Source organism: Carcharodon carcharias, chromosome 21, assembly GCF_017639515.1.
Source record: "Carcharodon carcharias isolate sCarCar2 chromosome 21, sCarCar2.pri, whole genome shotgun sequence".
NCBI classification, from domain to species: domain Eukaryota; kingdom Metazoa; phylum Chordata; class Chondrichthyes; order Lamniformes; family Lamnidae; genus Carcharodon; species Carcharodon carcharias.
Genome location: NC_054487.1, coordinates 52,033,760 through 52,058,026, shown reverse-complemented (window position 1 = coordinate 52,058,026; position 24,267 = coordinate 52,033,760). Strand labels below are relative to the sequence as shown.

Genomic DNA, 24,267 nt, shown 5'->3' with positions numbered 1-24,267 from the left:
TGCTTGAAATGTATCCCATAAATCGATGGGGGGTATCCTTAATGCCAAGGTGAGACTTTGCCTCCACAAGGACTGTGCGGTGATCACTCCTACCGACACTGTCATGGACATATCCATCTGCGGCAGGTAGATTGGTGAGGATGAGGTCAAGTATGTTTTTCCCACTTGAATTACCTCTTGTTGGTTTCCTCACCACCTGCCGCAGACCCATGTCACTTAGGACTCGGCCATTCTTGGTGGTGGACATTGAAGTCCCCTACCCAGAATACATTCTGCGCCCTTGCCGTTGCCACCCTCAGTGCTTCCTCCAAGTGGTGTTCAACATGGAGGAGCACTGATTCATCAGTTGAGGGAGGGCAGTTTGTGGTAATCAATAGGAGGTTTCCTTGCCCATTTTTGACCTGATTGTCCGGAGTTAATGTTGAGGACACCCAGGGCAATACTCTCCTGACTGTACACCACTGTGCCAGCGAGGCAGGACATTCCCAGGGTGGTGATGGTGGAGTCTGGGATATTATCTGTAAGGCATGATTCTGTAAGGATGACTATGTCAGGCTTGACTAATCTGTGAGATGGCTCTCCCAATTTTGGCACTAGCCCCAACCCCCCATCCAGATGTTAGCAAGGAAGACTTTGCAGTGTTGACAGGGCTGCGATTGGTGCCTAGGTCCAGTTTCATTCCTTTTTATGGTTTTGTAGCAGTTTGTTACAACTGAGTGGCTTGCTAGGCCATTTAAGAGTTAAACACATTGCTGTGGGTCTGTAGTCACACAACAAAGGGCAACAGATTTCCTCATGAACCATATGGGTATTTACAATCGACAATGGTTTCATCTTCATCATTAGACTTTTAATTCAAGTCAAACCACTATCTGCCATGGTGGGATTTGAACCCTGGTCCTCAGAGCATTACCCTGGGTCTCAGGATTACTAGTCCAGTAACAATACCACTACACCATTGTCTCCCCTGGTGTCATTGGTGGTGTTAAAACCTTGAATGAGAAAAAAAAAGAGATCTAGACTTGCTGAGAAAATGGACCTGTATCTGGCGGATGATATTTAATGTTGATAAATTTAACAACATGCCTGGTCAACACCAGACATATATATACTATGCAGAGTCTGTATTAAAATCTTTTTAGCAAGTAAAAGGTCTAGGTTTCACAGTGTACGAATTTGTAAAGGTTAATGACCTGTGCCACGAGGTGATTGTAGAGCTGTGGGATTTATTGCCAGGACATTCCAATATAAAACAAGCGGCACTAAAATGTCCTTCTGCAAGATCTTGGTTCAGCTTACATCAAGAGTACTATGCCTAGTTTTATCTCTTCACGGAAGTAAAGAAGTACATGAAGCCACGCTGAAACAGTCATCAATGTACCAAAGAAAGAGTTGTGGGAGGGGGCTTGAGTAGGATTGGAACAAGGAATGTTCCACATACCCCACAAAGAGACACTTCCTCCTACCTCCCCCTGGACCATGACCCCACCACCGAACACCAAGCCATTGTTTCCAGCACGGTCACTGACCTCATCTCCTCTGGAGGTCTTCCCTCCACAGCTTCCAACCTCATAGTTTCCCAACCATGGACAGCTCGCTTCTACCTCCTCCCCAAAATCCACAAACAGGCCTGTCCCGGTAGACCGATCGTGTCAGCCTGTTCCTGCCCCATGGAACTGATTTCTTCCTATCTTGACTCCATTCTCTGTCCCCATTGTTCAGTCTCTTCCCACCTACATCCGCAATTCCTCTGATGTCCTACGTCATATCAATAATTTCCAGTTCCCTGGCCCTAACTGCTTCCTCTTCACCATGGGTGTCCAATCCCTCTACACCTCCATCCCCTACCAGGATGATTTGAGGACTCTCTGCTTCTTCCTTGAATAGAGGCCTGAACAATCCCCATCCACCACCACTCTCCTCTGTCTGGTTGAACTTGTTTTCTCACTGAACAATTTCTCCTTACTTGTCTCACTTCCTCCAAATAAAAGGAGTGGCTATGGGTACCCGCATGGGCCCCAGTTATGCCTGCCTCTTTATGGGGCATGTGGAACATTCCTTGTTCCAGTCCTACTCAGGCCCCCTCCCACAACTCTTTTCTCGTTACATTGATGACTGTTTCAGTGTCACTTCATGCTCTCATCTGGACCTGGAAATATGTATCAATTTTGCTTCCGATTCCCACCTCTCCATCACCTTCACATGGTCCATGTCCGACACTTCCCTTCCCTTCCTTGACCTCTGTCTCTCATTTTCCGGTGATAGACTGTCCACCAATATTCGTTACAAGCCCACCGACTCCCATAGCTACCTTGACTACAGCTCCTCACACCCTACTTCCTGTAAGGACTCCATTCCATTCTCTCCGTTCCTTCGCCTCCGTTTCATCCGTTCTGATGATGCCACTTTACAAAAGGATGTTTCTGACATATGTTCCTTCTTCCTTAACCGAGGTTTCCCACCCACGGTGGTTGACAGGGCCCTTAACTGTGTCTGACCCATCTCCCGCACCTCTGCTCTCACACCTTCTTCTCCCTCCCAGAACCACGATAGGGGTGCCTCTTGTCCTCACTTTTCACCCCACCAGCCTCCGCATTCAAAGGATCATCCTCCGCCATTTCCGCCAACTCCAGCGTAATGCCACCACCATACACAACTTCCTTTCAGCTCCTCCATTGGCTTTCCATAGGGACTCTTCCCTCTGGGACACTCAGGTCCACTCCTCCATCATCCCCAAACCTCATCCGCCTCCCACAGCATATTCCTATGGAATCGCAGAAGGTGCAACACCTGCCCCTTTACCTCCTCCATCCTCACTGTCCAAGGGCCCAAACACTCCTTTCAGGTGAAGCAGTGCTTCACTTGCATCTCCTTCAATTTGACATACTGCATTTGCAGCTCGCAATGCGGTCTCCTCTACCTTGGAGAGACCAAACGCAGACTGGGTGACCGCTTTGCAGAACACCTTCAGTCTGTCTGCAAGCATAACCCAGATCTTCCTGTCACTAGCCATTTCAACACACCACCCTGCTCTCATGCCCACATGTCTGTCCTTGGCCTGCTGCAATGTTCCAGTGAAGCCCAAAGCAAACTGGAGGAACAGCACCTCATCTTCTGATTAGGCACTTTATAGCCTTCCGGACTTAACATTGAGTTCAACTTCAGTCCATGAACTCTCTCCTCCATCCTTACTCCTTTTTAATCCCCTTTTTTCAATATTCAGTTTTATTTTTTAATTTTTATTTATTTTCATTTTTATTCATTGTTTTATCCCCACCTTTTATCCCATTTTCTATCTTTTTTCCCACCACCATCCCCTCCTCCCACCCCCACTAGGGTCACTTGTTCATGTTATTCTTTGCAGAGTGCTTACCCTTGTCCTGCTATTACCACATTCTGCTTTCTGACCTTAATGCCACCATCAGTACCTCCTTTAGACCTTTAGCCAGTATCACTACCATTAACACCCCGTTGTCCCTTTGTTCATGATCTATCTCTTTGTCATTCTCTCCTTTGCTCCCACCTATCGCTGACCTTCTATCCAGCTTCACCTGCTCCACCGCCCCCCCTTAAACAGTATAAATTTCATCACATTTTTACTTCTCTTTAGCTCTCAAGAAGAGCCATACGGGCTTGAAACATTAAACTTTTTTTCTCTCCATAGATGCTGTTAGACCTGCTGAGTTTTTCCACCATTTACTATTTTTGTTTCAGTTTTCCGGCATTGGCAGTATTTTACTTTTAGCATACAACTCACACCTGTCTCGTGCTCTTGCCGCATCACAGCTGGGATGCCACGTCCAGTTCTAATTGTCAAAAAACAAGTGAGACATTCATATACTGGAGGCAGTATGAAAAAGAACTTAATGTGATGAATAAGTGGCATTTAATAAATTATTTTTTAAAGATGTATAAAATGGTCACTGGTATGGAAAAGATTAATCCAGTATACTACTGTAAATTCATGGGAGTGGGACAAAGGTTCACACTAGTAAATGGTAAGCTGAGGATGATATCAAGAAGCTGCTCCTTGAAGTGTGAAATAGATTTCTGGGCAGGGTGGTACAGGTGAAAACCCTGGATGTATCTAAATAACAACTAGGTGCAGTGATGGTGATGGGGGAAGGTGGTTGGAACTGTATGATGGATGAATTTAGAGTAGTATTTCTCATCCCTAATTATCAGGTCAAACCTGACTAATCTTAATAAGTGAATTGTGAAGGTTGGCCTCTATGAGAGAAAGAACTTGGGGAGGAACCAGGGAAAGATGCAGTCTGCAGGTCATAGAACCATTTCTATTAATAGTCAAATGTGCAGGAGGCCAGCAAAGTTGATTGTAGAAAGGCTTGCATTTACTGGCCACATTATCATGTCACTCAAAAATGTTTTAAATAGCCTTAGGTACATTGAATTAGTTTGAAATGAAGTGACTGATATATCTAATTGTGACATTCCTTTTTTACAAATCCGATGAATGGCAAATTAGTCTGATATCTGTCGTATTAGTAGTGGACAGATTATTGGCCCAAGTTACCAGAGGGAGTCTGTCCTTCTTTGTATAGTAATGTAGGTAGTTTTGTGTTTCCCTCAATCACTGGAACAACGAAAGGGCTTTAGGTTTAAGGAGATTTATTGTAAAATGAGTTATATGGCGGGACATCAAAAAGATCAGGAAAAATTATTTAAAAGGATCAGAAATCTGTTACCCATAATTTTGTAAAGTGATCAGTCTTGAAACAATAATGCTGATTTTTCTTGTTAAGTATATTGGGCTGGATTTTCAGCCCTGAGGCATGTAGCTTGAGTTGGGAAATTTAAATATAACCAACGTATCATCCACATATTGGAAATATTCAAGAGGTAGGTGGTTAGGTGTCATTCCATTGAAGACATTCACTACATTTAAATCCGAAGCTGCATGTAATAATTTCCTTACATGTCTCGATTGGCTCCACCCTGTGCTCAAATTTACCTTTGAAATGAAGCAGTCAAATGAACTCCCCTTCCTTGACGTATTAGTTGAGAAATTTGTCATGGGGTTCTCTACCATGGTCTACCACAAGCCTACCTTCACTGGTCAGTACAGGAGTTGGGATTCTTATAGTTCCACACACTGTAAGAATGGTTTTATTGGTAACCTTGTAAATAGGGCCAGAGTCATTTGCTCACCATGCAAACTTGATGCTGAAGTAGGGCACATCAAAGGCATCCTGCAGGATATTGGCTACACTGATCAGATCATTTTGCACTGTATATCAAACAAACTCATGAACGGGCCTAAGACCGTCACTTTCAGCCCTGAAATATGTCCAGTACACCTCAGATTACCCTGGAAGTGTATGGGTATCTCTCAAAAATTTGAGTTTCAAGCTGCTACAGTGGTATTCACCACTCATAGAATGCTTCTGTCAAGCCAAAAAGACACAAATGAGTAATGTGGTATATGGATTTCAGAACCACTGTGATGCTACGTGTGTAGGCTGTACATCCCAAAACCTGGCGGATCATATCAAAAGGCATGTTTGCAACAGACGAGGTACAGACTATACCCAACCAGCCCATGCTTGCAAAACTCAAAACATAGTGTCCAACATTAGATGTGAAGAGAATTCCACAGACTCGGAACCCTCAGAGAGAAAAAAAAAACTCCACACATCTGCCTTAAATGGGAGACCCCTTATTTTTAAACAGTGTCCCCTAGTTCTAGTCTCTCCCACAAGGGGAAACATCCTTTCAGCATCCACCTTGTCAAGTCTCTCAGGACCTTATATGTTTCAATAAGATCACATCTCATTTTTCTAAATTCCAATGGATACAGGCCCAACCTGTCCATCCTTTCCTCATAGGATAGTCCCCCCTCATTCCAGGAATCAGTTGAATGAACCTTCTCTGAACTGCTTCTAATGCAATTATGTAATTTCATAAAAAGAGAGAGCAAAACTGTACACAGTACCCTAGGTCTGGTCTCACCAATACCCTATACAACTGTAGCAAAACATCTCTACTTTTATATTCCATTCCCCTTCCAATAAACAACAATATTCCATTTGCCTTCCTAATTACTCACTGTACCTGCATACCAACATTGTGTGATTCATGTACCTGGACAACCAGATCCCTCTGAAACGCAGATTCTGCAATCTCCCTCCATTTAAATAATATGCTGCTTTTTTATTCTTTCTGCCAAAGTGGACAAGTTCATATTTTCCCACATTATACTCCATCTGCCAAATTTTTGCCCACTTACTTAACCTATCTATATCTCTTTGCAAACTCCTTATGTCTTTTTCATAACTTATTTTCCTGCCTATCTTTGTGTCATCAGCAAATTTAGCAACCATACATTTGTTCCTATCATCCAAGTCATTAAAATAGATTGTAAATGGTTGAGGCTGTAGCACTGATCCCTGTGGCATTCCTATCTTCCCAACCCAAAAATGGCCCATATGCCTACTCTCTGTTTCCTGTGAGCTAACCAATCCTTTATCCTTTATCCTTTACTCCCTACAACATGGGCTCTTATTTTGTGTAGTAATCTTTATGTGGCACCTTGTCAAATGCCTTCTGGAAATCTGAGTATGCCACATCCACAGGTTTGCCTTTATCTATGTTGCTTGGTACTTCCTCAAAGAAATTAGTTAAACATGGGCCTGAATATTCTGTTCAGTGTGTGGGAGCGGGCCCTGCTCGCTGACGCACAGTGACGTCGGGTGAGTCCCGACGTCACCGCACGTCATTCCGATCCTTAGTTTGGTGGGCGCGCATCAGAGTTGGCTGCGCGCCTGCCAAACAGTCAAAGGCTTATTAAGGCCATTTAACTACCAATTGAAACAATTAACAGGGCTGCTTGTCCAACCTTAAGATTGGCTGGCAGGCAGGCTAAGAGCTCAGGTGGCCTTCGCATTTTTTATGGAACCTCATCCACAGGTGGGATGAGGTTTCATGAGGGTTTATAAATGTAATAAAAATTTTTAGTCAAATTCATTGACATGTCCCAGCTCATGTGACACGGTCGCTTGAGGGGGACATGTCTGAATAATTAAAAAAATTTTTTTCAAGTTTTCCCAAATCAAATTAATCCCCTTGAGGCAACTCCGTGCCTCAGGGAGATTTCTGCATTCTTTCACGCGCATGTGCAAAAGAGCGCAGGCCCCAACTCTCCCTCTTCGCCCTGCCTGCACAGGTAGTGCAAAGCGCTTCCGGGTGTACATCGTGCTGGGCGGACCTTAATTGCTCTGCCCACACAAAATAGCGGCGCGCACACTCGTTCCTGAACCATTCGCCAGCCGGGGAGAAAGTTCTCCCCATGATCTCCCTTACACAAAACCATGTTGACTCTGTCTGATTACATTGAGTTTTTCCAAGTGTCCAGCAATATCTTCCTTAATAATAGTTTCCAGCATTTTCTCTGACAGATATTAAGCTAACTGGCCTGTAGTTTCCTGCTTTCTGCCTACCTCCTATCTTGAATAGAGGATTTACATTCGCTATTTTCCGATCTGATGGGACCTGTCCGTAATTTAGCGAATTTTGGAAAATTAAAACCGGTGCATCTACTATCTCAGCAGCTACTTCTTTTAAGACCCTGGGATGAAGTCCATCAGGACCTGGGGACTTGGCAGCTTTTAGCTGTAATAATTTTGTCAGTACTCTGTCCATGGTGACTGTAATTGTTTTCAGTTGCTCCCTTCTTTTCACCTCTTGATGCACACTTATTTTTGGGATGTTATTTGTATCCTCTACAATGAAGACATGCAAAATATCTGTTCAATTCATCCACCATGTCCTTATTTTCTATTATTAATTCCCCACACTCACTCTATAGAGGACCAATGTTCACTTTACCTACTCTTTTCCTGGTCTATAGTTTCCTACTTTCCGCCTCCCCCTACCTCACCCCATTTTTGAATAAGGGCTTTATGTTACCATTTTTCCAATCCACTAGAACCTTTCCAGAATCCAGGAAATTTTGGAATATGATAACCAATGCATCCACTATCTCCGCTGCCACTTCCTTTAAGACCCTGGGATGTAGGCCATCAGGTCCTGGGGACTTGTCACCCTTTAATCCCAATTGTTTGCTCAGTACTTTTTCTCTAGTGATGATGATTGTTCTAAGTTCCTCCTTCTCTATACCCTCTGCACTACCTGTTACTATTGGGGAGGTACTAGTGTCCTCCACTGTGAAAACTGAGGCAAAATATTGATTAAGCGTCATTGCCATTTCTGCACTCCCCAATATTAACTCCCCAGTCTCATCCTCCAAGGGACCAACATTTACTTTAGCTATCCTCTTTCCTTTTATATACTTGTAAAAGCTTTTGCTATCAGTTTTTACATTTTGTGCTAGTTTTCTTTCATAATTTACCTTTGCTCTTTTTATTATTTTTTTAGTAACTCTTTGTTGATCTTTAAAATTTTCCCAATCTTCCAGCTTGCCACTGACCTTTGCGATTTGGTATGCCTTAGTTTTTTGCCTTTATGTTATCTTTAACTTGCTTGCTTAGCCATGGATGCTTTTCCCCCCGCTTACCATCTTTCTTCCTCTTTGGAATATATTATACTTGGGAGGAATTAAATATCTCCTTAAATATCTGCCACTGTTCAAAAACTGTCCTACCTTGTAGTCTTCCTGCCCAGTCCATTAGGGCCAAATCTGCCCTCATACCTATGTAGTTACCTTTGTTTAACTCCAGAACACTACTGTGGGATTCACGTTTCTCGCTCTCAAACTGAACTTGAAATTCTAGCATGCTATGATCACTCTTCCCTAGAGGATCCTTTACTATGAGATCATTAATTAATCCCATCTCATTACACAAATCCAGAATAGCCTGCTCCCTGGTTGGTTCCACAACATATTGCTCCAAGAAACAATCTCTAATACACTCTATGAACTCTCCCTCAAGGCTACCCTTGCCAATTTGATTAGTCCAGTCTATATGCATATTAAAATCACCCATGATTATTGCTGTGCCATTCTTAAATGTTCCTAGTACTTCCTGGTTTATACTGTGCCCTGCTGCTAAACTACTGTTTGGGGACCTATAGATTACTCCCACCAGGGACTTCTTTCCCTTGCTATTTCTTACTTCTACCCAGACTGACTCCCAGTGCCTATATCATTCCTCATTATAGCACTGATCTCTTCCTTTACTAACAAAGCTACACCACCTCCTTTTCTTTCCTGCCTATCCTTCTGAAACACTGAGTACCCTTGGATATTCAACTCCCAAACCTGTTCTCCCTGTAACCACATTCCAGTAATCACCACCAAATCATACCTATTTATCTCTCTTTGCACTGTTAACTCATTAGTTTTATTCCGAATGCTACATGCATTCAGATACAAAGCCTTTAAGTTTGTCCTATTGTCAATTTTCCCTACTCATATATGATTCTTTGGCCCAATATGGCGTTCACACACTCTGTCCCTTCCTTTCACTTTTCAATAGCAATCAGCTTCGTCACTAACCTGCACTCTTACCCTCTCAAACTTTGATTTTTTATATTTCCATGCAACTGAACCCTCTCCCAACCCCACTATTTAGTTTAAATCCTTATCTACGACCCTAGTGATGCGATTTGCCAGGACACTGGTCCCAGCATGATTCAAGTGGAGCCCGTCCAAACGGAATAGCTCCCTCTTTCCCCAGCACTGGTGCCAATGTCCCATGAATTCGAACCCACTTCTCCCACACCAATCTTTGAGCCACGCATTTACCTCTTTAATCTCATTGACCCTGTGCCAATTAGCTCGTGGCTCAGGTAGTAATCCGGGGATTATTACCTTTTTGGTTCTGTTTTTTAATTTAGCCCCTAGCTGCTCATATTCCCTCAGCAGAACCTCTTTCCTTCTTCTACCTGTATCATTGGTACCTACATGGACCATGACAACTGGATCTTTCCGCTCCAACTCCAAGTTCCTCTGCAGCCCAGATGAGATATCCTTAATCCTGGCACCAGGTAGGCAACACAGCCTTTGGCACTCTCGTACCGGCTACAGAGAACAGTATCTATTCCCTTAACTATACTATCCCCGATTACAAATACATTTCTCTTTTCTCCTCCTACTTGAATAGTTCCCTGTACCACCATGCTATGGTCAATTTGCTCATCCTCCCTACAGTCCCCGCTCTCGTCCACACAGGAGCAAGAATCTCGAACCTGTTGGATAAGGACAAGGGCTGAGGCTCCGGCAGTGCTACTTCCTGGATCCCTCTACCTGCCTCACTCATAGTCACACCCTCCTGTCCCTGACCACTGGCTGAATTTAAGGTAGTTAACCTAAGGGGTGTGACTGTCTCCTGAAACACAGTGTACAGGTAACTCTCCTCCTCCCTGATGTGTCACAGTTTCTGAAGCTCAGACTCCAGCTCATCAACTCTGAGCCAGAGTTCCTTGAGCAACCAACATTTGCTACAGATGTGGTCACTAGGAACACAATGGGGTCCAACAGCTCCTACATCATGCAGCTACAACACATCGCCTGGCCCTGCATCTCTATTTTATTTAATTCGTTTTTAAATTTGTTTTTAAATTTCCTACTGGTCTTTATCAATCTGTAAAATATTTCTCCTATTTACCTTTAATCTAAAAGCAAGTTAGAATTGAGATTCAAAATACACTTCTTAAAATCAATTGGAACTCGCTCTCTCTGCTGAGTTGAAGCTGAAGTGTTAGTCCTCCGATCCTGGGCCCCGGTAGTCACCCTTAATCTGAAATCAACTTAGAACAGGTAGTTCAAACTGGCACAAAACAAAAACAGAATTACCTGGAAAAACTCAGCAGGTCTGGCAGCATTGGTGGAGAAGAAAAGAGTTGACGTTTCGAGTCCTCATGACCCTTCAACAGAACTTCAGTTTTTTAAGATCCAACAAGTATGAGAAGCCTCCAGCCTGTAAGCTTCAAGCTGCTGTCTGCAAGGACCCAAAGCTGAAAGAAACTCATTTCAAATGCGACTGTCCAGGGTGTGCTTTGCCAGGTGTCTGTTTAAGTTTATGGGCAGGATTTTTAGCTCAGCAGGTGGGCGCGTGCCTGACCTGACCACGCACAAAATGTCATGCAATGACGTTGGCCAAGCGTGCTAACATCAGCGCGCAGCCGTGTGATAGTTCGGCAGCCGGGCATGTACCCGCCAACAATTAAAAGACATATTAAGGCCATTAAGTTATCCATTGTGCTGAATTTTTCACTGCCCGTTCAACCTAATGGTTGACGGGCAGGCGAAAAGGCCAAGCGTTTTTTGGAAACCTCATCCATGGGCAGCATGTGGTTTCCAAAATCAAATACAAATGAAATAAAAACTTTAATTTTTAATTAAAAACATGTTTCATTAATTTTTTGTGTTGTTTAATAATTTTTTCAATATTTTTTCTTCATCTCCCTGAGGCAGCTCCATGCCTCAGGAAGATTATTCAGCACTCTTTCGTGCACGTGTGCGAATTGCGCGCTTGGCTTGCTTGAGCACTGCCTCTCGTGTATCATGCTGTGCGGCCTTGATTGGCCTGCCCGCATGAATTCATGGAACACTGCCAATTGAGGGCGGCGGTTGGCTTCCCCGCTGATCCTGCACGCCAAGGTCAAAATTCTATCCATTGAGATTTATAATTGCCTTAATGGGGGTATAACTGAGAGTCAGATCAATTAGGGGATTTTTGTAGTTATTATAGGAGTAATTTTGTAGATGTATGTATGTGTTTACATTTTTTCTTGCATTAATAAATGTTTAATTTAGTTTTAAAAAACCTCTTGCGACTCGGTGGTCTTATTGCTACTTAATTCAAAGCCTGCATCTCGAAGCATACAAATTGCAAAAAAATGAGTTATGCCAGTTGTTTCAGGTTTCCCTCGGGGATTTGAACAATTCAGCCTTTACCATCGGCTGTGACATAATAAGCCACAGACTGGACTGGATTGTTTGGCTTTTCTAGGTGTTGCTGACTGCCTCTGGGTCTTATTTTCTCCTGTCTTATGTGTTCATAGTCTCTCTTAGTCTGAACTTGCACCATCAGATTTTCAAGCAGTCCTAAGACATCCTATTGTAAATATAAAAAAATATTGTATTAAATTAATTTTTGCACTGCTGTATACAGTATACAAATTCAAGTTTATTGTTAAGAGCATGAAATTAAAAAAACTTTTTGACTGTTTACACTTGTTGCACTTGTATTTACTGCAGCACTTGTTTTGGTTTTTAACTTTTTTATCAGATAGAACTAAATTATGCCCACACATTCATCTGTGAATGAATAAATAAAAAGAAAAAATGTTTTACTGCAGCACTTGTTTTTATGATCAGTGATTCTATCCTTCAATAAGACAAATATACAACAATTGTTCTTACATTCTGAGGTGAGGTAAGAGCGACTGCCCTTGATATCAAGGCAGCATTTGACATAGTATGGCATCAAGGAGCCCTAGCAAAACTGGAGTTAATGGGAATCGGGGAGAAAACTGGTTGGAGTCATACCTAGCACAAAGGAGGATGGTTGTGGTTGTTGGCGGTCAATCATCTCAGTTCCAAGACATCACTACAGGAATTCCTCAGGGTAGTGTCCTAGGCCGAACCATCTTCAGCTGCTTCATCAATGATGTTCCTTCCATCATAAGGTTAGAAGTGGAGATTTTCACTGATGATTGCACATTGTTCAGCCTCATTCGCGACACCTCGGATATTGAAGCATGTCCATGTCCAAATGCAGCAAGACCTGGACAATATCCAGGCTTGGCCTGACAAGAGGCGTGTAACATTTGCACCACCCAAGTGTCAGACAATGACCAGCTCCAACAAGAGAGAATCTAATCTTTGTCCCGATGTTCAAAGGCATTACCATCGCTGAATCTCCCACTATCAACATCCTGGGTGCTACCATTGACCAGAAACTGAACTGGAATAGCCATATAAATACTGTGGCTACAAGAGCAGGTCAGAGGCTAGGAATCGTGCGATGAATAACTCACATCCTGACTCTCTAAAGCCTGTCCACCATCTACAAGGCACAAGTCAGGAGTGTGTTGGAATATTCTTCACTTGCCTGAATGAGTGCAGCTCCAACAACACTCAAGAAAATCGACATCATCCAGGACAAAGCTTGATTGGCACTACATCCACAAACATTTATTCCCTCCACCACCACAACGCACAGTAGCAGCCATGTGTAACATCTGTAAGATGCACTGCAGATATTCACCGTCTCCTCAGACAGCACTTTCCAAACCCAAGACCACTACCATCTAGAAGGTTAGGGCAGCAGACAGATAGGAACATCAACATCTGAGAGTCCCCGTCCAAGTCACTTACCACCCTGACTTAGAAATATATCACCGTTCCTTCACTGTCTCTGGGTCAAAATCCTGGAACTCCTTTCCTTACAGAACTGTGGTTGTAGCTACACTGCATGGACTGCAGTGGTTCAAAAAGGCAGCTCATCACCATCTTCTCAAGGGCAACTAGGGATGGGCAGTAAATGCTGGCCCAGCCAGTGAAGCCCCCATCTCATGAATGAAGGAAAAAAAAATGTTTTATTGTGGTTTGTTTTTATTATAAATGATTCTATCCTTCAATAAGAAATGTAGGCAATTGTTGTTCTTACATTCCACTTCATTTTGGGTACATTTATAGGGAACGGGAAGGTTCATGTCACTGATTATGTAAAAGCTTTTATTGGTAAATCAAAATTTTGCTCATGATGATTTAGACAGCTTAATGGACTTCAAACTTTTAATATGCACGTTTAATATTTAATGCTAAATATGTATTATTAAATATGTGGTTGGAATTTGATAAATTGAATACAAAATTGTGGGTTTCTTGCAAATGCTAATTCTGTTGAGTTTTGTATTTCTTATTTAAAAATGTTTTAAAACGTGACATCCCTTAATAAGCAGCTAGCACACCTTTCTTAATACATCTTAGATTTATGGAAATCTGGTATAATATATTAAAGTGCTATTTATACTTTTAGTTCTTAAAGTAAATATAATAAAGTGGATTAAATGAATATGACTGATTTGGGTGATCAGACAAAATTGAATTTCCCAGACCACCACTGTTTTTTTTTAAATTGCTTTGACAGCATCAGATTCATTCGCTCCAAGGAAATTTCTTATAAAATATAATTGAATGCGCCACCATCATAAATCAAATTGCTCAGCTGGCTGTGGGTTTTGGTGATGCGACAATTACATAAGGCCCGGCTGCTGCAGCGAGCTGTTAGGAGGAAATGGAACTGTCTGCAACATGAAATAGTGTAACAGTTGCGCCATTTTAAGTACTAATTCTTCCTTTTAATCACCACATAGAACAAAGCAGCTGGGGGCTTTGGCTGTCTCATTTGCCATGACTAAAGCATATCCAACTGGATTCATGGCATACAACAGGTGTGATCCTATGTATCCGTTAATTGACTAGAGATCTAATGTCACTCTGTCTGAGGCAAGCTTTTGTAGTTCAAGCTGTGGTTATTTTTTTCCCAATGGAGTAACATTTCCCTTGTGGCTGCTACCTATTTTTCAAAATCCAAATATAAACTTTTATTTTCTGTAATCTGCAATACATTAATCATAACTTCTGTATGCTATATATTGAAGTATGTAATTTTCTAGATATAACTGTACACATAACGATATTTTGATGAAGTGACTGCCTTAAGATACAATTTTAAGATTAGAAGGCACACCTTTAGAGGCTTCCGCTAAGGGTTGTACTGAGTAGAGAATTTTCATTTTAAGGCAACAATTCAGTTGTTTAAGTTCTTGTATTGCAAGTTTCTGTTTCCACTTCTTTTTCAAATGTGTAATGAGTGCATTTTATTTTCTGGCCTTTGTTACTAACAGTACAAACCAATCCCAAAGTCATGATGGTTTTATCCAATGGAAATTGTGTTTGACAAATCTAATATGTTTTTTGATAATGTAATTAACAGGATATATAATAGGGAACCAGTGGATGTGGTATATTTAAATTTTCAAAAGGCATTCGATAAGGTGCCACATAAAAGGTTGCTGCGTGAGATAAGGACTCATGGGGTTGGAAGGTAATATATTAGCATGGATAAAGAAATGCTTGAAGAACAGAAAACAGAGTAGGAATAAGCGGGTCATTTTCAGGTTGGCAGACTTATTAGTGGAGTACTGTTAGGATAACTGCTGGGATCACAGCTATTTATAATCCAGATTAATAACTTTGAAGAAGGAACCAAATGTAGTGTATCCAAATTTGCTGATGGTACAGAGCTGAGCAGGAAAGTGACCTGTGAGGAATACACAAAAAATATGCAAAGGGATATATATGCATAGGTTAAATAAGTGAATGAGGAGGTGGCAGATGGAGTATAATGTGGGGAAATATGAGGTTATTTACTTTGGTAGGAAGAATAGAAAAACAAAATATTTTTTTAAATGGTGAGAAACTATTAAATGTTGGTGTTCAGAGCAATTTGCATGATCATGCACACAAATCACAAAGTTGATATGCAGGTTCAGCAGGCAATTAGAAAGGCAAATGGTAAAGGCAATTAAGGCAAATTTGGATACATTACATTTGGTTCCTTCTTCAAAGGCAATTAACCTTTATTGCAAGAGGGTTGTCATACCAGGGTAAGTAATTCTTGTTGCAATTTTACAGGGCTTTAGTGAGACCACATCTGGAATATAGTATACAGTTTTGGTTTCCATACCTAAGAAAGGATATACTTGCCTTGAAGGGGATATTAAGAAGGTTCACTGGATTGATTCCTGGGATTAAAGGAGAGATTGAGTAGAATGGGTGTATTATGTCTGGAGTTTAGAAAAATGCGAGGTGAAACATTATAGGTCAAAATTTTTAGCTCGGCGGGCAGATGCGCATCTGACCTGCTCGAGCGTAAAATGACACGCGTTGACCTCGGGCAAGCGATATTTCGTTCAGCAGGCATGCGCCGGAGTCAGCAGCGTACCCGCCAACAATTAAAAGGCCTGTTAAGGCCATTAAGTGATCAATTAAATATAATTTTTCCCTGCCCGTCCAACCTTACGATTGGTGGGCAGGTGAAAAGTCCTTTGCACTTTTTCGGGAACCTCATCCACGGGCGGGATGAGGTTTCTTAAAGCAAATAAAAATTTTAAAACTTAATTAATAACGTACCTGCGCATGTGACAGGGGACATGTTTTATTATATTTTGCATGTCTTTTTTTTTAATATATAACTCTTCATCTCCCTCGCTCGCCCTCCTCCCCCTGCCCGCACTCAGCGCCGCAGCTAGTGTTTTATGTTGGGTGGGCCTTAATTGGCCTGCCAGCATGAAATCGCCTTCCGGCCCTGATCGAGGGTGGCAGTTGGCTTCCCACCTGCCCCTACCAAGCCCAACCGACAAAGGCAAAAATCTGCTCATAATGTTTCTGAGAAAGTTTGACAATATATGTGCTGAGAGGCTGTTTTCCCTGGCTGGGGAGTCTAGAGTTTGGGGACATAGCCTCAGGATAAGGAATTGGCCTTTTTGGACTAAGATGAGGAAAAATATTTTCACTCAGAGGGTGCTGAATCATCAGAATTCTCTATCCCAGAGAACTGTGGATACTCAGTTGTCATGTATATTCAAGGCTGAGATCGATGGATTCTTGGGCACTAAGGGAATCAAGGGATATAGGGATGGGGTGCGAAAGTAGATTTGAGGCCGAATGTCAAGCATGATCTTATTGAATGGTGGAGCAGGATCGACAAGCCATGTGGCCTACAACTGCTCCCATTTCTTAGCTTCTTACTCTGGGGTGAATAAGGGCTATGTTGAGGGAAATGGCAGCATCTTTTGAAATATGAGTGCCGTAGAAACTTCAATCCCATGCCATCAGGCAATGGTGACTTTGTTTAGGTTGGCAATGGTGACTTTATTTAGGCATCTGTAAGCTGCATATTAGCATAAGGATTTTTTTTCCAGTAACATTCCATTCCTGAGAGCACTAATTTTCAACTCACTGCAGTGTTTGTGACCTATTTGTACAGCAATGGCTGCATCTTTGCAATACGAGAACTGGAATACTCAGTTTATGTGGTAAGTAGGCTTACTGTTTGTGATAAATATATATAATAAAATATGTATTGCACATTTCATATTTGTATAATTTATGAAACATTTCATTTTTTTATTCTATTGTATAAGCTGTGTTCTATAAACATCTGTAGGCTAATGAAGCCCATCAAAGCTGACCATTATTGACTTGTGGAAAAGCGATTGAGCAACAATAAAATGTACCACTTCTTGGGACACATTTGGCTCATATGATTTTGCAATTGCCTGCACATGTTGTACAGGTTGAGTTAATAATGAAGAGCTTTCTTAGGAAAAGTATTGATCCTTTCTGAAACCAGCTGGTTGTGGTATAGCATAGCATTGAATTACCTTTGCTCTGATTGTGATGAACTTGTTTCGTGATTTAATAACACAGCAAAACTATTTAATAGTTTATTTTCATCTCCACATCTAAAAGTAGGTGGTATGCTCCAAACATTGCTGAAAAACTATGTAAGAATGTTCTCTGCACGTAATGCTGAAGCTAGATATATTTAAAATTAACCATATTCACAAGTTTGTTGTCCATGTATTATTTCACATGTTTGACTTCTGGGATTTTTTTTGTGTTATATCACTCTGAAAAGCTCACTTTGCCTGCAGAGGTAGAGGTTTTACTGGTCTTGTACTGCTGTTGTCTCTTTATTAGTCTGGCTGCAGAGATGAGCTGCCACTGGAGATGGTGAATGAATGGGAGCAGCAAGGAAGATGTTGTATTTCAGCTTCCTTTCTGTGAGAAAAGTTTTTTGCGACATTAATAAATTTTATTACTCTATTGATAAGGTCAATGAATTAAGAAGAATGCAGAAAGTCTATTTTGTAAGTAAATATTTTGCTTTACTTCCTAATGCAATTTTAATTCAGTGATTCTTAGACTTTGTAAGTGTACCCTATATCTTTAACAGTCTGTTAAAATGTCCTTCTTTCTGTAATTGGCATAACATTTAGTTTCTCAGGGAGTTTAAAAATCTGAAAATAGCCCATGCACACATATACCCACCACCCTTATTCATTTCAGTGCATCACGTTTGAAGGTGCAATATTTGTGTTCAATAATTGCAAATAATTTAGTTGGTTGTTGTAGTGATTGTAGGTAAAACCTTTCCTACTACCTTTAGGGGTCACATGATTGTACTGATGAATCAACCCTAAGCGCGGGTAATATTAGGGGTGGAGCTTATCGTCGTGGACCTGGTTCAAGCATGTAGTTTCTGCAAGAGCTCTGTAATAAAGTTATCTGTTTCAAGTAAGAAATCTGTCCGATACATCAAGTTTATTAGAGTTGTGAAAGCATCATATGCTTTTTTTTACATGATTAAATTCCAGTGTAATACTTCACCTTCTTGTTCTTGCTACTCCACGACCTCAATATTAATATCGCCAAGTGCTTACAGTTTATAACATGCCAATATCACCTTGCAGACTTACTTTGGAATAATATTCTAAAATACTCCATGGTTTTATATTCCAATGTTCTTGAACCTGAAACATGACCTATGGCTTTAGACCCTAGTCTTTGTCAAGTTGTATAAAGAAAAGTGCTGAATGCATCAGACATGTTTGCTGATGCAATAATTTGCAGAATAGTCTCCAAATTATCATCTTGTCACTACACAAAAATCTGTAGCTTGGTTCCCTAGTTTACAATGATAATTGAGTCCTGGTCAGAGCTGAGAAAATATATCTTGCTTTGTCACGTTTCTTCATGTTAAGAGTTGGAACCTTACTTTTTTGTTCTGCATTTGCCGCTCAGTTATATGATTGAACTGATACATGGCCACAGTTTGTATATTGATGGCAAGAATGGAAACAATACCTAATTTGACTTTCATTTGCTAATATTGTGAAGTTGATGTGGCTAATATCCCTTTGGCCCGGTACACTGAAAGCCATCCTTAACTGTAAATCCTGACGTGTAAATTTTAATTCTGCTGCACAACTGTGACCATGTCTCCAGAATCTAATCACAATTTAAAAATGTCAGCAAAAATAGTTGCCCTGTTTTTTTACAGGACAACATCCTGTTAACTCTTTTGAGTCGTAGAAATAATGGGCAGAATTTTCCTTCTGGCAGGGGGGTGAAGCAGGAGTGGGCGCGGACCGGATCGCCATCCGCGATCAAGTCCATGCTGCCTTTTTTATGGTCGGGCCAAATAAGGCCCGCCCAGCGTATTTCCCAACTCCCAAGGATAGCGGGATTGTGCAGGCAGGGTCGGGCGTGCACAGACCTCCTGGTCCAATGGGTCTGTTTAAAAGAAGGCCTGGCAGCCTTTTATAGGCTGCTCACAATGGCCAGTGCTAGGCCGCAGCAGAGGGGTTCTGGTGAGCAGGCCAGGCTGGAGGACAGGCCTGCAGAGGAAGTCAGGCTGGAGGGTAGGCCAGCGGGGTCCAGTGCGCCGCTTGTTTATCTGATGACTGCCTTGTTGCCCTCCTCGAGGAGGTGGCAGCATTGCAGGAGGTGTTGGTCCCCCCAGGATGGGAGGATGAGGCCCCCTCACATGACAAAACCTGCTGGAGGTGGTGAGCTCCTGCAACGTGGTGCAGTGCACCCGGATCCAGTGCTGTAAGCACTTCAATGTTTTGTTGCGCTCTGGCAGGATGAGCACCATGTTGGCATTGGGCATTTAACCAAGCAGGTAGCCTTACCCTCTGCAGCCCCCACCACCACCACCACCACCACCACCACCACCAAGTCTCAGTGTTGTGACTGCATTGAATCATTGACGGCATTTTCCTTTGTTCGGCGGGCAAGCAGACAGTGCCCATGCTGAGGTCAGCCTGAGTGGGTCATGAGGAGATGAGCTTTTCCCCGCAACATGCGTGGATCTGAGTCCCACGTGACTGGTTTGGGGGAAACCTGGAGGAACTGCACCTAGGCGCAGACTCAGAACTCCAGGTCATGCCCTAGTCAGGGTGATGAGATGGTGGAAAGGGAGCTTCAAGGTGGTGTGGCAACGAACTATCTGCTGCCCTCTACGCTGCACGTGCTTGCGCCTCCTTGCTATGGGAGGAAATACAGTGTGGTTCCTAATGTGCCCAAAGGGGTGGTGGGGGCAGCCTGACCGTCTGAGTGATCGGCTGCAGTGGGGTGAGGAGGTACTGGAGGCCTGATACGTCCCATTCTGGTTGGGGTGTGCCATGTGCGAACAGAGTCCATGTGCAATTTGCCCTAATCAATGCTCTTCTCTCTTATTCAGGAGAAGAAAGCCCAGAACGCGGCCGAGCATGTGAGGAATGGAGGCGGTCAGGCACAGTTCTCCATACTAAGCTGCTTCAAGTAGGTTGTCCTTGAACTTGGGAGGCGCCACGCACCCAGGTCTACTGGTGTCGATGAGGCTAGGGTGCCACAGCCAGGTATTTATGCCCACCAATGAGGTCAGCATTGTCCTGCCAACACAGATGATTGTTAAATTAGTTATTGATGCAACATTGCTGGACCATTGGTTATGGAAGGTTGAGCTCATAATGAGTCGGGGGGACAGGGATGAACTTTGTCATTTTCTGCACGTTAACTGATCCACTGTCTTTGTTCTTCATTTCAGCATCATCAGAGCTCAGACAAGAGGAGGATCAGCAGATGCCCCCTCTCACACCTGAGGGGCCTGAAATCTCACCAGTTTCACACGATTTTTGCGAGGCAGGCACTAGCGCAGGTACGAGCACCTCGGTGGGGATTAGAACAACGGCTAGTGTGCCAGGACACAGTGGTGAGGGCACTTCGCTGGAGGAGCTGGCAGAGACAGAGAGTGCCCATGGTGCCAGCAGTCGGAGGACTGCAGGGGACCAGGCACATGCTCAGTCGGTGCCTGATGACGTGCCTCTGGAGTCGTCTGCGACTCAGCAGTGCAGGAAATGCAGCCAGGTGTGTGGGAGCATCTGGGGTGATACATGAGGCTATGCTTGGTTTGGTGTCCATGGTGGAGGAGTCTACGCGGACGCTCGCCGAAGCAATGAGCCACATGTCCAAGTGCCAAGTGTCCTCCATGGAGAGAGTAGCGACTCTCGTGGAGAACCTACTCCAGGAGACCCACCAAGGCTTCCTGAGGATGCGCTCTGACCAGCAAGACCTCGCATCGGCAATGAGCTCAGCTGGTCACTGTCAGTGTGGGAGTAGGTGAGGGCATCAGGCTTCCCAACTCGTTGCCCATCCATCCAAGGTGAGCAGGGAGGTCCGAAGCGACCTTATGTCGGTGCAGCTGCTGCCTGTCATCTCTATGGGCTCCTCTTAGGGCGCTCAAGATGAGGGCGGCAGCACCTCCTCCCCTCTCCCAGTGAACGTTTCACCCGGTGAGGCTGCGACGACTGGGGGAGATGTCAGCTGCGGAACAAGCAGCTCCCTCCTAGGCAGGACCAGCACAGGCTCCACAGGCCAGAGGATGGTCGCCAAGGTCATCAAGGCCAACAGAACATCAGAGTCATCAAAACAGAGGCCAGAACAATCCCCATCCACCATTACTCTCCTCCGTCTGGCTGAACTTGTTCTCACACTGAACAATTTCTCCTTAAACTCCTCTCACTTCCTCCAAATAAAAGGTGTGGCTATGGGTACCCGCATGGGCCCCAGCTATGCCTGTCTCTTTATGGGGTATGTGGAACATTCCTTGTTCCAGTCCTACTCCGGCCCCGTCCCACAACTCTTTCACCGGTACATCGATGATTACTTCGGTGCTGCTTCATGCTCTCGTCTGGACCTGGAAAAATTTATTAATTTTGCTTCCAATTTCCACCCCTCCATCATTTTCACATGGTCCATCTCTGACACTTCCCTACCCTTCCTTGACCTCTCTGTCTCAATTTCTGGTAATAGACTGTCCACCAATATCCATTACAAGCCTACCGACTCCCACAGCTACCTCGACTACAGCTCCTCATATCCCGCTTCCTGTAAGGACTCCATCCCATTCTCTCAGTTCCTTCGCCTCCGTCGCGTCTGTTCTGATGATGCACTTTCATAAACAGTTCCTCTGACATGTCCTCCTTCTATCTTAACCGAGGTTTTCCACCCATAGTGGTTGACAGGGCCCTCAACCGTGTCCAGCCCATCTCCCGCGCATCTGCCCTCACACCTTCCTCTCCCTCCCAGAAACATGATAGGGTCCCCCTTGTCCTCACTTATCACCCCACCAGCCTCCGCATTCAAAGGATCATCCTGCGCCATTTCCGCCAACTCCAGCATGATGCCACCACGAAACACATCTTCCCTTCACCCCCCCCGGCAGCATTCCGCTGGGATCCTTCCCTCCAGGACACCCTGGTCCACTCCTCCATCACCCCCTACACCTCAACCCCCTCCCACAGCACCTTCCCATGCAACCGCAGAAGGTGCAACACCTGCCCCTTTACTTCCCCTCTCCTCACTGTCCAAGGGCCCAAGCACTCCTTTCAAGTAAAGCAGCATTTCACTTGCACTTCCCTCAATTTAGTCTACTGCATTCATTGCTCCCAATGCGGTTTCCTCTACATTGGTGAGACCAAACGCAGACTGGGTGACCACTTTGCAGAACACCTTCAGTCTGTCCGCAAGCATTACCTAGACCTCCCTGTCGCTTGCCATTTCAACACTCCACCCTGCTCTCATGTCCACATGTCCGTCCTTGGCCTGCTGCATTGTTCCAGTGAAGCTCAACGCAAACTGGAGTAACAGCACCTCATCTTCCGACTAGGCACTTTACAGCCTTTCGGACTGAATATTGAGTTCAACAATTTTAGATCATGAGCACTCTCCTCCATCCCGACCCCCTTTCCGATCACCCCCTTCTTTTCCAATAATTTATATAGATTTTTCTTTTCCCACCTATGTAAATGTATTTTCATCCATTGTTTTATCTCTACCTTTTAGCCTTTTTTGATTCCTTTCCCCCACCCCACCCCCTCTAGGGCTATCTGTACCTTGCTTGTCCTGCTTTCTACCCTTAATTAGCATATTCCTTAGATAATATCACCACCTTCAACATCTCTTTGTCCTTTTGTCTAGGACATCTTTTGGCTATCTCCACCTATCACTGGCCCTCTATCCAGCTCTACTTGTCCCACCCCACCTTAAATCAGCTTATATTTCACCTCTCTTCTATTTTTAATTAGTTCTGTTGAAGAGTCATACGGACTCGAAACGTTAACTGTGTTCCTCTCCGCAGATGCTGCCAGACCTGCTGAGTTTTTCCAGGTATTTTTATTTTTGTTTTGGATTTCCAGCATCCGCAGTTTTTTGCTTTTATCAGAGTCATCAGGCTAACTCAGGTGCCACTCCAAGTGGTGGGGCAGCACCACGAGGTAGCACCCATAAATGAAAGCCTAAGACACCTTAGGCACACCACAGGTTTTTCACTGGTGCTTTTGTGTTGGCCCCAGATGAGGCCCTTATTATTTCTTTTTGATTGTGAACACTATTGTTTTCTCTTTGTGATAAGTTCTTTTGCTTCCCACATTAAATGCAGACGAGTGACCATGGCTGAGGGTGCCTCGTTTCTTCTGCATGTGTATCGTTGACAAAAGTGTAATGGGTGATTTGTTGGACATTCAGCTTTATTTACGAGGCCCTTAGTGCTGCTGACCCGGCAGATTTTTCACTTAGGTGTCGAGTATCGAGGCGGGAGCCCAGGCTTGTTCTGGTGATCCACCTGTGTTGTGCTAGCTGAAGGTTCATTGGATTAAAGCATTCCGGGTAACCCTGCCTCCCTGGAGTAGTCCTGGGTCAGCGTCTACCCCCTCAGCATTTCCCTGTGCCTGCTCATCCTCAGAATCACTGCTGGACTCATTGTGTGCAGCCACAGCCACTGCATCAACATCTTCATCATCCACTGCCCCCCACCCCCCACCCCCCAGCGCAAGATTGTGGAGAGCACAGCATGCAACTACTATCACCGAGACATGATCTGGGCGTTACTGGTGTGCGCCCCCTGAGGGGTCCTGGCACCGGAAGCGCATCTTGAGAAGACCAATGGCTCTCTCCACCACAGCCCTTGTGGAGGCGTGGCTCCTATTGTACCACTGCTCAGTTTCTGTTCTTGGATGGCGGAAAGGCATCATGAGCCACCTTCTGAGGGGATAGCCCTTGACACCCAGCAGCCATCCATCAAGCCGGGCCAAAGCACTGAAGAGCTGGGAGTGTCTGAGGATGTAGGCGTCGTGGGAGCTGTCTGGGTTCCTTGCACAGACTTGTAGAATCAGCATCCTGTGATCACACACTATCTGCATGTTCACGGAGTGAAAGCCCTTCCT

General features: G+C 43.8%; 1 protein-coding gene across 9 annotated transcripts in view; it reads left to right on the top strand.

Moving 5' to 3' along the window:
* immp2l (inner mitochondrial membrane peptidase subunit 2) overlaps window positions 1–24,267 on the top strand; it is a 660,141-nt gene that overhangs the window by 192,489 nt on the left and 443,385 nt on the right. The window contains exon 5 of one of the 9 annotated variants that reach the window (XM_041215718.1): window positions 16,961–16,984. The exons of the other annotated variants lie outside the window; for them this stretch is intronic. Coding sequence (XP_041071652.1) covers window positions 16,961–16,969 — 9 coding nt within the window. The 3' untranslated portion in view covers window positions 16,970–16,984. Of the gene's footprint in view, window positions 1–16,960; window positions 16,985–24,267 lie in introns of those variants that run through there. 9 annotated transcript variants of the gene reach the window in all.